The 11,239-nt window shown below is 46.7% G+C and overlaps 1 protein-coding gene and 1 long non-coding RNA gene across 4 annotated transcripts in view; one reads left to right on the forward strand and one right to left on the reverse strand.

Annotated features, from left to right (window-relative positions):
• The window catches only part of LOC121291897 (regulator of G-protein signaling 3-like), a 231,763-nt gene extending 220,750 nt beyond the window's left edge, over positions 1-11,013 (forward strand). For both annotated transcript variants that reach the window (XM_041213549.1, XM_041213550.1), the window contains 4 exons: positions 4,672-4,740; positions 5,070-5,131; positions 8,056-8,222; positions 8,806-11,013. In XM_041213549.1, the coding sequence (XP_041069483.1) occupies positions 4,672-4,740; positions 5,070-5,131; positions 8,056-8,222; positions 8,806-8,991 (484 nt within the window). In that variant the 3' untranslated portion in view covers positions 8,992-11,013. The remainder of the gene's footprint in view (positions 1-4,671; positions 4,741-5,069; positions 5,132-8,055; positions 8,223-8,805) is intronic.
• On the reverse strand, positions 2,552-6,207 carry LOC121291898. Of its 2 annotated transcripts, none has more exons than XR_005946113.1 (4): positions 6,143-6,207; positions 5,190-5,317; positions 3,993-4,068; positions 2,552-2,747 (listed from the first exon to the last, which is right to left on the reverse strand). It is a non-coding gene; the product is annotated as an uncharacterized LOC121291898 (long non-coding RNA). The 2 variants fall into 2 exon arrangements; XR_005946112.1 differs by having other exon boundaries at positions 6,082-6,207.
• Positions 11,014-11,239: the final 226 nt, after the last annotated feature.

Below are 11,239 nucleotides of genomic sequence, written 5' to 3' on the forward strand. Positions count from 1 at the left end.
GTGTGTGAGTATGTGAATGTGTGTGTGAGTGTGCACGTATGTGAGTCTGAGTATGTGCGTCAGTGCATGTGTGTGCATGTGCGTGTGTATGTGTGTGAGTGTGTGGGCGAGTGTGTGTGTGTGCCTGTGTGTGTGTATGTGCGTGTGTGCCAGCATTTGTGAGTGTCTATGTCTGTGCGTGTGTGTCTGTGTGCATGTGTGTGTGTTTCTGTGTGTGTCTATCTGTGTGCATGTGTGTGTGTCTGTATGTGTATCTGTGTGTGTGTGTGCATGAGTGTGTGCATATGTGTGTCTGTGCGTCTGCGTGTGTTTATGTATGTGTGTGTTTGTGTATGTGTGTGTGTGTGTGTGTCTGTGTGTGTGTGTGTGTGTTTATATGTATGTGTGTGTGTGTGTGTGTCTGTTTCTGTGTGTATTTGTTTGTGTATATATGTGTGTGTGTGAGTATGTATGTCTGTATGTATGCATGTGTCTGTGTGTGAATGTGTGTGAGTATGTTTGTCTGTATGTATGTGTGTGTCTGTGTGTGTGTGTGAGCATGTGAATGTGTGAGTGTGTGTGTGAGTATGTGAATGTGTGTGTGAGTGTGCATGTATGTGAGTCTGAGTATGTGTGTCAGTGCATGTATGTGCATGTGCGTGTGTATGTGTGTGAGTGTGTGGGCGAGTGTGTGTGTGTGCCTGTGTGTGTGTATGTGCGTGTGTGCCAGCATTTGTGAGTGTCTATGTCTGTGCGTGTGTGTCTGTGTGCATGTGTGTGTGTTTCTGTGTGTGTCTATCTGTGTGCATGTGTGTGTGTCTGTATGTGTATCTGTGTGTGTGTGTGCATGAGTGTGTGCATATGTGTGCCTGTGTGTGTTTATGCATGTGTATGTGAATGTGTGTGTGCCTATGTGTGTATGTGCGTGTGTGTGTGCACATGTGTGTGTGTAGTGAGCCTGTGTGCTTCAGCATTTGTCTATGTGTGTATGTGTGTGTGTGTGTGTGTGTCTGTGTATGTGTTTCTGTGTGTGTCTGTTTGTGTGCATGAGTGTGATACTTTGCATCTGTCTTTACCAAAGAAGGAGGTGCTGCCCAGCACATGGTGACAGAGGAGGTAGCTGAGACAGGCCGGTAAGCCTGACCTCGGCAAGTGGGCAAGTTATTGGAAACATTTCTGAGGTAGCCTAGATCATCAAATAGAAAGGCCGGATCAATCAATGGTTTTGTTAGGGAAATGTGGAGTCTGACTAACATGATTGAATGTTTTGAGAAGTAACCAGAAGGGCTGATCTGCGTAGCTCATTTAATAAACCTCATAGATTTTAGCAAAGCTTTTGACAAGGTTCCACAGGGGCAGATTGATCACTCAATGAAACATTCATGGGATCCAAGGGAAAGTGCTAAGTCAAATAAAAAATTGTCTCAGTGGCAGGAAGTACAGTGTTATGTTTGATAAGTATTTTTGTGGCTGGGCGTCTGCTTCATGTGGACTTCCACAGGGCTCAGTACCTGATCCCTTACTGTTCATGGTGTATGCCAATGATTTGGACTGAAGTGTAGGGAGCAGGATTAGGAAGTTTGTCGATGGTATGAAAATTGGCCGTGTGGTTGATAGTGAGGAAGAAAGCTGGAGACTGCAGGAAGATCTCAATGGACAGGTCAAGTGGACAGAAAAGTGGCAAATGGGATGGAGTCCAGAAAACTGTAAGGTAATGCACTTAGGGAAATTCCAAGGAATGCCATCCTAGTTGGTGTTTAAACTCTCCTCATATTTTAACCTTTGAAGTCTAGGTGTCAATCTGCTTAATCCACGCTGTCAATGGCTCAAATATCCTACCTAAGGTGTGGTGCCCAGAACTGCTTACAGTAACTCCAGGGGCTGAATAATATGTCAGTGGGACACGCCCAAAAAAATGGCTAATAAAGCATCAATTGGGCTAATTAAGAGTGCTGGCCATGTTCCGGGCCGCAGACTGAGAGTGTCCTGCCCAGGAACAGTAGGGTGGGATATCCGGTGTTGGTGCTTGTCCACCATTACCCGGGTCAAGGTCACGGCCAGTAATTGGAAAGATTGGATAGGTTGGGCTGTTTTCCTTGGAGCAGCGAAAGTTGAGAGGGGACCTGATAAAGGTGTATAAGATTGGAAAGATTGGATAGGTTGGGCTGTTTTCCTTGGAGCAGCGAAGGTTGAGAGGGGACCTGATAAAGGTGTATAAGATTGTATAAGGTGTATAAGGGGCATAGATAGGAAGACACTTTCTCCATTATTGGAGGGGTCAATAATCAGGGGGTATAGGTTTAAGGTAAGAGGTAGAAGGATAAGAGGGGTGTTGAGGAGACATTTTTTCACCCAGAGGCTGGTGGGAGCCTGGAACTCACTGCCTGAAAGGGTGGTTGAGTCAGAAACTCTCGTAATATTTAAGAAGTATTTAGAGAGTCACTTGCATTGCCCTAGCCTCTAGGGCTATGGGCCAAGCACTGGAAAATGGGATTAGTGTAATCAGATCTTTGTTGACTGGCACAGACATGATGGGCCGAATGGCTTCCTTCTGTGTTGTAAACGTCTATGAGTCGAATTTAAAGGGCCACTCTGGCCTCTTTAGCGGTGCAATGCAAAAATGGATCTCTCCGCAGGAGGACTCAGGTTCCCAAATCAGGAATACAAGTCCGTACGCATCTCACTTCTTCCACAAAGCACTTCCAGCGACCAAAGAACACCGAACAGCCAGGATTTAACTCTGCCCTCGGGCCGCCCACCGTTACAGCCTGCCTGGTGAGAAAACGGGAAACAGGGTTGGCGTAAAGCCCACTCTGAAAGGGATTTATTCCATTCTGCATGTATTTTGACATTGATTGCCTTTTTAACAAGCACAACTCGCCTATTGCCTTCAATTTGCATAACGGAGCAAGCTCCTGGCTTCATGACACACCCGCTAACCGTATTATCCCAGACCGGCATGACGACACCAGGAACGTGTCCGATTATACGTTGGCATGCGTGCATTACGCTCCCTTTATTGGAACGTATTATTCAGGCCCAGGTGTGATGTAAGCTGGGCTTTGTACAGCTGAAGGCTGACTTCCGCTGCTTTGTATTCTAGTCCTCTAGATGTAAAGGCCAGCTTTCCATTGGCCTTTTGAGTTATTTTCTGTGCTTTTCCATCACATTTTAAAGATGTCAATGGCTGGAAGTTTGAGGTCAGCAGTCTTCCCACCAGCTCTCACCCCCTCACCTTCCTCCTTCCCCTTTCCCCCACAGGATATGAAATTTAGCTGTTCGACCGGTTGAAGCACCTATTCTGCAGCCTCTGCCAAATGAAGCCCTGTGTTAAGGAATACTCTCGCCCATGTACGTCCATCAGTCAGGCAGGTGGGGTAGTGGTAATGTCACTGAGGTAGTAATCCAGAGGTCCAGGTTAATGCTATCGGGCAATGGGTTCAAATCCCACCCTGTGGGGTAACTGGAATTTAAATTCAGTTAATAAATCTGGAATTGAAAGCTGGTCTCAGTGATGGTGACCATGAAACTATCACTGATTGTTGTAAAAACCCATCTGGTTCACTAATGCCCTTTAGGGAACGAAATCTGCTGTCCTTACCTGGTCTGGCCTACATGTGACCCCAGACCCACAGCAATGTGGTTGACTCTTAGCTGCTCTGGACGATTAAGGATGGGCAGCAAATGCTGGCTCTGCCAGTGGCACTCACTATCCATTGAAAGAATATGGTGAGAGTGTGTTATAGGTGGGCAGCTCAAAAGAAAAATGGCCCTGTACCTAGAGATTACCGTGGATGTGATTCACTCTTCCAGGGCTGGCTAAACCTGTTAGTGAGCTACAAACAGGCCCAAGGGGTAATTTGACATTTAATCATTGTCAGGGGCTGCAGAGACCAGTAAACCTATTGTTAGAGAAACATTAGAGAGGCACCTGTATAAAAGTGAGAGATTGGAATCAGTCTCGACTGAACCCTGGAGGTGTTATTCGACTGGGTTTCCATTAGTTCACGTACCCCGGTGTCAGAAAACTCTGAGAGTTGCTTGGTGAGACCAGAAGTAGCTGCAGATACATCAGATAATTCTGCCAGGCTTGCCAAAATAGAAACACCAGGAAGTTACATTCACATAGAGTCTGTAATATCATTAAACAACCTCAAGGCCCTTCACAAGAGCATTATCAAACCAAACGACACCAAACCGCAAAAGGAAACATGAGGGTAAGTGGCTGACAGCTTAGTCAAAGACGCAGATTTTAAGGACCCTCTTAAGGTTGGATAGAGAATCAGAGGGGGATTCCAAAGCTTTGGACCGTGGTAGCTGAAAGTGTGGCCCCCAATGGTGGGAATGGGTTTCAGGGAGGCCAGGATCGGAGAGCAACTAGATTGGCTTCCACAATGTTTTCAAGGCGAACAGATGTGTGGATGGTGTAAGGTCGGAAATCTGGCTGAATTCTCCCCTGTCCTGTCCTGGCGCTCCCTCCACAGCTTCCCGCCAGTCGGGCTGTAAATTGTGCCAGATTTCTCCAACAGGGTCACATGGGGTAGCCTGGATCTGAGCTGGGTGACAGGCTGTGAGTTAAGACTCGAAGCACCAAAAATCTCATTCACCCTGAAGTCAGGTCAGTCCATTCCACCCCCCCCCCGCAGAGGTATTCAAATCAGTTAATCCTGTGTTTTCCTTTAATCCAAATAGGGGAAACCGCTTGGACTTTCTGCGCAGGTGGAACGATTCATCTGGAAGGAATGACTTGAATTCCCTGAGGTGAGATCTCATCAGTCACTCAGAGTTCTGTTCAGTTCATTTCCTCCCCGCCTGACCCCTCCCCTCAACTCCCCTCCCCTCCCCTCCTCTTCCCTCCCATTCCCTCTCTACTCCTCTCCTTTCCCCTATCTCTCTTCTTCTGCAGCCCTCTCTATATCTCCTTTCTCATCTCTTAGCTTCCCTTCTCTTCTCCGACCTGTGGGTCTGGCTGGGTCAGTGGGTCAGATGCTATCCTTTCTCCCTCTGGGATTGGGTCATGTGGTGTGTTCAGTACCCTTCCTCTGGCCCCCAGTTTCTGATGAATTTTCTCTGCTTTGTGTTATGTGCAGGCCTACAGTAGAAGAAGCCGTACAGTGGGGAGAGTCACTGGACAAGTTACTGGCACATCGATGTAAGTACATTGACATGTGAGAGTACATCAGTTTATGTACATACCAGTGGACACATACCTGTGGGGTGGTGCTGGCGTAGTGCTATTGTCACTGGACTGGTAATCTAGGAGGCCATGGTCATTCTCTGGGGACCCACGTTCAAATCCCACCCTTGGTAAATGATGGAATTTGAATCCAATAAAAACCTGGAATTAAAATTATCATTAAAAAACCCATCTTGTTCTCTAATGCCCTTTAGGGAAGGAAATCTGCTGGTCTGACCTACATGCAACTCAGACTCTTAAATAAACTCCTAATCCTGAGTTCCCTGGCAAGAGCAATTTGGGATGGGCAACTAATGCTGGCCTAGTCACATCCCTTGAATGATTCCATTAAAAAACATGTGAAATGTGACAGTGTAGGAGATGTAGTTTATATATGTGTTTAAGATGGATTGGGAGAGATAGGTGAATGGATAGATATTGATTGAAGGACAGAGATATAGAGGGATGATAGATGAAAAGATCGATCAAGAGATGGATGGAATGAAGATGATAGACGGATGTAGAGATTAATTAATTGGCATATAGATATCTAGCCTCTTTGAATCACTCCTATTTGTGGTTTCTATCTGTAGTATCACCTTGTACAATTTGAGTTGCCTGGAAAGCATCACTTTGCTACTAATTATTATTCATGTGTACAAATGTGTTGCCAACACCGTCTGTTGTGTGAGACGTGGAGTGGGAAAGAAATAATGTAATCCTGTGGTACCGACTAATGTCAGCAGAGGGTGTTGCCGCACAGCTCTATTTATACAGGGCGGTGTCGCCCCCTGAGGGCTGTAAGGCAGTACTGGCAGATTTATTAAAATAAACAAGGAGAAAACATGGGGCGAGAGAGAAATTTTCACTTCACTACTGCACTCTTTACATCTAAAATTACGCAGAGGATTCATCTGCCGACTTACTCTTCACTAAGGGGGCCAGCTCTGATGGGACATATTCCTGGTGGAACAAAAACAGAATTACCTGGAAAAACTCAGCAGGTCTGGCAGCATCGGCGGAGAAGAAAAGAGTTGACGTTTCGAGTCCTCATGACCCTGTGACATTAGATCACATGACACCTGGTCATGTGACATCTGATCATGTGACACCTTGCCTGCGGCTTGCAAATGTTACTGAGTTTAACCTTACAAAGGGTGGGCCTCCATAATGGACTACCTTTGGCTGAGTGGTTTTGTTCAAGGCACTCAGGAAACAAAGAGGGCAACCAGGCAACATGAGTTGGCACAGGTCAAACCCAAAGGAGTGGAGGAGATGCTTGCTGCAGGAGCTAGGAGATTCATCTCCCGCTCCGGAGGTAACAGCGTGACAGGCAAATCGGAGGCCACCCACAGTGAGGCAGCGCGCTCCCTGTGGCTGCGTAATTAATGAAGGGGGAATGGGACGTTACTGCACAAAAACCCACCATTGCGGCCAGCGGGTCGAACAACTTCTTTCCCGCCTGCCACCACACTTTGTGCAAATGTGGGATGATTCCGCCCATTATCCAGGCATGGCCTGTCCACAGGAAGCAGGATCCATTTAACTCCACTAATCACCACCTACTACTCCTCACAATCATGTGAAGTGACGATGCTATGTCTTCTGGTTCCCACAAGTTAGAAATAATCACATTTTAGACCCAAAACGTTGGAGCTTCTTCGAGCGTATTTCTCTCTGCTCTCCTTGTGGCTGGTAAAACTGGCACATTATTACTTGACACATGACTGCAGTGTGACTGTGAATGTGGCACCTCGAGATGTACGCATGGATATAACAATTAGTTCCTCGCTCTGTACAAATAATATAACAATATAATAAAGGGAAAAGGAGAAGGTTTACCACCTTCTAGAGGAGGATACTGAGGGATGACCTGATAGAGATCTTTGAAATGATGAAAGGGTTCGATAAGGTTGATGTAGGGGAGATATTTCCACTCACTGGGGAGATAAGATAAGCATGATTTGGTCATTATTCAAATAGGGAATTTGAGGGAAACTTCTTTACCCAGAGCGGTGATGAGAATGTAGAGCTCGCTACCACAGAGAGTTATTGAGGTGAATATTTTAGATACATTTAAGAGGAAGCAAGGTAAACATATGAGGGAGAAAGGAATTGAAGGAAACGTTGGTGAGATTCGATGAAGAGGAGGTCATTTGTAATATACCCACCAGACTGTTTTTCGGCTATACGTTCTGTTAAAAACCCTGGTAAATCCGCAGGTACAATGTCCTGACTCCATAGTCATCATATATGTTCCAATGTTTGGGGTAGGAAGGGTAGAGCAGTTTTTAACCTTCACCCACTCAGGTGAAGAACTGCCATTACTCATCATAGAACCCACCTATTTTTTATTCCCACTAATGTTTTTTTAAATTTTATCCTTTCATGGGCTGTGAGTGTCCCTGGCAAGGCCAGGCTTTGTTGCCCATTCCAAATTGCCCTTGAACTGAACAGCTTGTTAGTCCATTTCAGAGCCAGCCACATTGCTGTGGATCTGGAGTCACATGTAGACCAGACCAGCAGATTTCCTTCCCTAAAGGGACATTAGCAAGCCGGATGGATTTTTACAACAATCAATACAAGTTATCATGGCTGACATCACTGATGCTAGCTTTATATTCCAGATTCATTAATTTCATTTAAGCTCCACCACCGCCTGTGGTGGGATTTGAACCCATGTCACCAGGCCATTAGCCTGGGCCTCTGGATCACTAGCCCATTGACATTACCACTGCGCCACTGTATCAGCGAAGCTAAATGAACAGTGAGAGGGTTCCACCATGAGTGCTTGATCTGCCTGAGTGGAAGTTGAAGATGGGAACAATCTCTTCTTCACAGTTTGTCTAAACAGTGTACAGTCAAGTGTTCCACTTTACCTGCTTTGATTCCACCAACAGACGGCCTAATCGCCTTCAAGGGCTTCTTGCGCACAGAGTTCAGTGACGAGAACATTGAGTTCTGGCAGGCGTGTGAAGACTACAGGAAGACCAAGTCCAACTCCAAACTCACATCCAAGGCCAAGAAGATCTTCGAGGAGTTCATTGCTACCCATGCCCCGAGGGAGGTAAGGCCGGGGACAATCCCACTGGGATCCAACCCTATTGATTTTTCCCACCTATATTCTGAGACGCAATGACTACTGGACACCTGACTGCATATCGATAAATACATGGATAAGGATAGACATGTCAAACTCTCCTTTCCCCAAATCAGTTCCATCATGTCAGTCCCAATCCTCCTCAACAGACACTTGCTTTTATGCAAGGCTCTCCAGAGGAGCGTTATCAGAGCAAATTTGACATGAAAGCCCAAGGGGAGAAATTAGGACAGGTGTCCAGAAGCTTGATCAAAAAGGTAAGTGTTAAAAAGTGTTTCAAAGAGGAAAGTGAGGTAGAGAGGCCGAGAGGTTTAAGGAGGGAATTCCAGAGATTAGGGCCCAGGCATCTGAAGACATAGCCACTAATGGTGAGAAAGGGGCAAAAACACTAATATAGACAAGTTGGGCCTAATGACCTGCTTCAATGCTTTAATTCTAAAATCACCTTATGGATATGAGCCACGTGAATCTGCCAACAGAATTTTGGAAATGTGCAAATCTGTCTCCCTTTGTCACTTATGTTACTCTCTCTCTCGCTCTTTCCCCCAAGGTCAACCTCGATTCGCACACAAGGGAAGTGACCTCCAATAACATCCTGAGCCCTACCCGCTCGACCTTTGACCTGGCTCAGAAGCGGATCTTCGGCCTAATGGAGAAGGACTCCTACCCACGATTTCTCCGCTCTGAGTTCTACATGGACTTGTCGAACCCTAAGCAGATGAACGGAGTGGCGTAGGGAGTCGGTGAGGTGGGAGGGAAGATTCCAGATGCCCATCTTCCGCCACTTGCCCCAGCTTGCATGCCTCCCCCCCTCGCCCGACACCTATAGCAGGTCCTTTCGGGATAGAACCTCAGGCATGTACTCCTCAATGTGTTGCCCGATTCATAAGAAGAATTGACAGACGCGACCGGGAATGACAATCAGTGATGACTGGTCACAGCCAGAACCATCGTCAAGGAGATTGTCCATTTTTCTTTTTATCGTTGCCACAGTGACCTTATTGTGCCATGCATGTCTATTGTCTCTGACTATCCAAGATGGCAGACAGCTGAAGAAGTTAAGGACAGGGATATTTGATGCCTTGCTGTAGTAAACACCCATTTATTTATTGTTTCCCTGCCACTGTGGGCAGCAAGCACTTTGAGAAAGGTCAATACTTTTACTCACTTGGATCTAGAGTGGGGCCGGGGGCAATGTTGATGGATTTTGATTCAGTTCTCAATAACCCATTGGCATTTTAGGATTAATGATACCTCTCTCCCCTACTTGGACTGAGGCTAATTCACTGCAAACACTTTATGTTCTTTTGAGTTTTGTTGGGTTTTTTTTATTGTATTCTGACGAGCCAACATCCCTTTTCTTTCAATTCCTGCCTCCACTCCGGTTATCAACTGCCACCACCCACCCCGTGCTCCTCATGCCAAGACCCCATGTTTAACGGCGCAGAGAGTTGTTATGTTTGCCAGCCAGGAAAACCTGGGCAAGGCCATTCAACTGCTGGAGGCATCATCGGAAAATTGCCAGCGCCTTTTAACCAGCCTCCCGCATGCATTGACCAAATCTGAATCTTCACCCCACACTTCCACTGGGTGTTGTGGGCGAGGGACGGGGTGGAGAAGGAGGGAGGGGAGGAGGAGATGGGCAGCTGGTTCATTTCTTCCTCCCTCGTGCACGTGCTGTCACCTCAGCGTGTTTGAGCCGCGAACTCGATAGGCAGCTGGAGCCCTCCCGATTTATACCAGCTCAATTTTCTCCCGGACAGAGCATGGAAGCCTCTGAGCCATCATTGTATCTCGCGAGGCTGCCGGCTCACCCAGCACCTCGGGGGTGGTCTGAGGTTATGTTTGTAGGAGGGTTCTTCCTGAATGCCCTCAGCAGCTTGAAACAACCTATCCAGGAGAATCCATCACCACGGACATGGGCAGCAACACTCGATGTCCAATGTTTCCACATCCTTCCCATCCGCCATCTCTAACTCCATGACGAGAGGAATGATTGATTGACTTTAGACGTTGGGGTCCTCTGATGGTTGTGCGCTGGACTTGGTTGACAGGCTTCCTAGTATCGACTAAGAAACAGGAACATGATCATTCCAGCAGGAATATTCCCATGTGGATCTTCTCCATCGCACACTTTCACATTCTGGACAGATTGGTTCAAATCCATTCTTCACCTGTCTATCCAGAGCAACTGGACGTGGCCCTCACTTGACTCTGGTAGATGACAGCCAAAGAGGGTTTCACTAGAAGTGGTGGTTGCACTATCGGAGTTTGGTTGGGGGAGGGGTAGGAGCATGGTGTTTGCAGTAACATTAGGAGTTAAACAAACCAGATCCAGGGAGCTAAAGAATGGGGTTACCATTCACATTCCCAATCCCACATTCCCAAACATATATTCCCAGAAATTCACATTCCCAATCCCACATCTATTCATACTAACAGTCGCTGTCACATTCCCAAACCTTTCACGTTCCCAATGCTATACGCATTCCCAATTCTGGTACAGTGACAATCCCGATCCCAATCCCATTCACCTTCATATTTCCAAGACCATTCACATTCCCAGTCCAATTCCCAACCCTACATTCCAACCCCATTCATAATCTCAATCCCATTCACATTCTCAATCCCATTCACCATCTTAGTCATATCCCCAGTCCCAATCCCATCACATTCCCAATCCCATTCCAATCTGAAATTGAAGGGCTGATTTTAACACTCTCCACCTTGTGGAAACAGGGTGGGTGGGGGGTGGGGTTTGAAGGTTAAAATGGCGGCCGACACCTCCTGCACTGTTCCTCTTCATGTTTGCGCCTGCTGCTGGTTTAAGCTATGGGTTTCTGGCAGGAATCAGGGCCTCTGACCAAGCCTAGACCGGGGCCTCATGAATATCTGAACGTCAAGGTCTCATCGTATCACTGAGACCCGGAGGTGATTTTAACTGAAGATCATGGCAATAGTAGTCAGTATAGGAACTGCCCCCA

The sequence above is a fragment of the Carcharodon carcharias genome, chromosome 19 (assembly GCF_017639515.1).
Source record: "Carcharodon carcharias isolate sCarCar2 chromosome 19, sCarCar2.pri, whole genome shotgun sequence".
Taxonomy (NCBI): Eukaryota; Metazoa; Chordata; class Chondrichthyes; order Lamniformes; family Lamnidae; genus Carcharodon; species Carcharodon carcharias.